Below are 2,889 nucleotides of genomic sequence, written 5' to 3'. Positions count from 1 at the left end.
ATTAGAGTAAATAAGTCTACGAGACCTTTTTTTTCCTTTTTATTAGCTATATTTTTGTGCATCAGCAGTACCAAGCGTAGAGCACACCTATACTCGATTCAATTTTATTACTAATCGGGATCTCTACCAGCCTAGCCACAACTTGAAATTCTTTTAGGCATGATTACAGTAAATTAATGTGTGAGACCTTGGTTGTGTTCAAATACATCAAGGGTTTGACTTCCTGAGTCAAAACTGTAATTAGATCTCAAATGTGTCAAGAGATGATGGAGCTACGAGCTAGAAGTTTGTACTTGAAAAAAAAAAAAAAAAAAACTAGAGAGCCCTTCTATGAGCTGCTATGCTGCAGCTAAAAAATTCATTAACATTTTTATCCATTCTCTTAGATTTACTGTGATTATATGTGAAGTCACATTTTATTAAATTAAAACTTTAATATTAGAATTATTTTAAATCTGAATTTAGTACTGGTTCAATTGATAACATTGGTCATTTGTTATTGAACATAGCTAATTATCAAGCTGTTGCTGCTGCTTTTCCTTAGGTAATAATATTATATTTACTGCATAACATTTGTTGCATGAAAAGAAAAAGTGGACAACTATTTTTTGCAGAATACATCCACAAACATAACTTAAATATGTTTTGAAACCCAATCCTGTTTTAATAAGTTTTTTCACAGCAAGTAGAAGCAAGCATATGCTATTCACAAGTTCCTTTTCATTAAACACAATTTAACATGTTAGAATAATGTATCACACATCAGTGCAACAACTAAATACATCTACTGTAGCTCACCATGATTTATACAAAAGTACTGTTTCAGTTGAACATGATACCTCTACTACCTTGGATAGAACTGAAGTTTACAAGGGTTGATGGAAGCTGTAGAAATTTTAATCTAGGATCGAACCAGTTCTATTATTTTATCTGCTAAGTTATAAAATATGCTTATCTTATTGTTCCAGAAACCAAGAAATCATCCCTCCAATTAATTTCTATTTCGTTTAAATTATTTACTCATATTTGTAGACCAAATAACTCTTTTCATTGTAATGCTTGTTCTTGTTAGATACTTGTTTTTTTATAATCTTAATCTTTCTAGTTGAAAAAAGTATAAAATGAGTTTCAAGACTGAGAAGTAAAAAAAAAACACATGCACTTCTGAAAACTTTTTATGGATAGGAAAAAATATTTTATTAAGTGTGAATATTGAAAATAAGTATGAAGAATTCAACAACACTTTTATGCTATACTGATTTATCCGTGAAAATTTTGCATTAAATAGCAAGATGTTCAATATATGACATTGGTGAAAAGTAATCTTCAGTACCCTGTTAAAATCTGGTCTTCTCTTATTATCAAGGAGATATTAATCTGCTAAAAAAAAAGGTGCACAGAAACAACAGTATTATACTAGATTGAAAATAAATATTATCAATAATAAAGGTTTAACTTGCACTTGTTTTACTTTAGTGTAGAACTACAAAGTTTCTGTAGGAAGCAATTTTTTTAGCAGGATTCTTTGTCATCTCTATGTGAATACCTAAAACATACATCAGTGTAAGGTCAAAACTATTTCTACACAAGCAAAAGTACCCATCCCCAGTGACTGGAAAAGTTTAAGGTAATCTATAAATATAAATTATTTGAAAGACTTGCATACTTGATTTCACTCAGAGTCAAAGCTCTGAGCTACTTATACTGCCCACCTAGAAAAGTAACTGTTGTACAGTTCAGTCATGCTAAGAAATGCTCAATAATAACATATGATAAATCTACATTTTTATTCTTTAAGTTACGTCACATTTTGAAATGTGAATGATAGTGTGATTAATTCCTAACAATCTAGTGTAGAATATCCTGTTTTCAAATAAAATTTGGCATCCATCAACATTATTCTCCCATCATTTCAAAAAATAGTTGAGCTTTGCCTGCGTTCGTAGCTTTTCAACAGAAGACAGCCGAATGCTTGGACAAACACCACGGTTCCCAAATGTACAAGATATTAAGTCTCTTTTCTACTTAATGGAAAAATTTCTACAAATAAGTTGTATGGATGCAATAATTTTTTGTTAACATTGACAAATACTTACGATTTGAACATTATAGGAAATAAGTACGCGTATGGAACACACAGTCAGGCTTGATTAGAGGAAAATAGAATTGTTAACTTATTATGATGTAAAGTGTACTGTTAGTTTAAATTCTTTTAATTCTTGATGGATAATATATAGATTCAGGGGGTTGGATATAGATGGGATGGTAGTTGCGTTTTCTTCTTTTTTGAAGTTGAGTAATTGGTTTGATTGAATAGTAATGGCACATTGTTCTATCTCACATCTCTTATAATATATGTAAGATTTTTAGAGAAAAAATAATCTGAAATGTAATCAAATATACTGATGGCTTCTAGCAATATCAGCCCAACATACCTTCTTTAGAGGGCAGTTTTTCTCCCCAGCTGGTAAGGATACGTCGTAATTCTCGAGAAGAAATCTTACCACTCCTTCCTTTATCAATGGCCCTGAAGGCCTTCAAAATCTCCTCGGGAATGTCTTCTCTTCTTGAGTGCATATGCATGACATCCAAGAAGTCAGCAAAAGAAATCTTTCCACCTAGAAAAAGTAAGGTATAGTTGTTTTTTGTGGTTAAAAATGTTAGTAAATATTCCAACATTGATAAAAAAGAAAACGTAATTCTTCATAAAGCTGGCTAACTTTGCATTCTACCTAAGAAGCATTTGAATAACTCTGATTACAAACACACACACTATATAGATAATTAATCATACATTTATTTGTTTGTTTTTTTGAATTTTCGTGAAAAGCTACACGAGGGCTATCTGCACTAGCTGTCCCTAATTTAGCAGTGAAAGACTAGAGGGAA

At 31.0% G+C, this 2,889-nt stretch overlaps 1 protein-coding gene across 1 annotated transcript in view; it reads right to left on the bottom strand.

Moving 5' to 3' along the window:
* Positions 1-2,718, bottom strand: part of LOC106473528 (calmodulin-like protein 4) — a 5,678-nt gene extending 2,960 nt beyond the window's left edge. The window contains exon 1 of the mRNA XM_022403014.1: positions 2,436-2,718. Within this exon, the coding sequence (XP_022258722.1) occupies positions 2,436-2,679 (244 nt within the window). The 5' untranslated portion in view covers positions 2,680-2,718. The remainder of the gene's footprint in view (positions 1-2,435) is intronic.
* Between the last annotated feature and the right edge of the window lie 171 nt (positions 2,719-2,889).

This window comes from Limulus polyphemus, unplaced genomic scaffold, assembly GCF_000517525.1.
Source record: "Limulus polyphemus unplaced genomic scaffold, Limulus_polyphemus-2.1.2 Scaffold131, whole genome shotgun sequence".
NCBI lineage: Eukaryota > Metazoa > Arthropoda > Merostomata > Xiphosura > Limulidae > Limulus > Limulus polyphemus.
The sequence above is the reverse complement of the archived record's forward strand: the minus strand, read 5'-3'. Positions and strand labels throughout refer to the sequence as shown.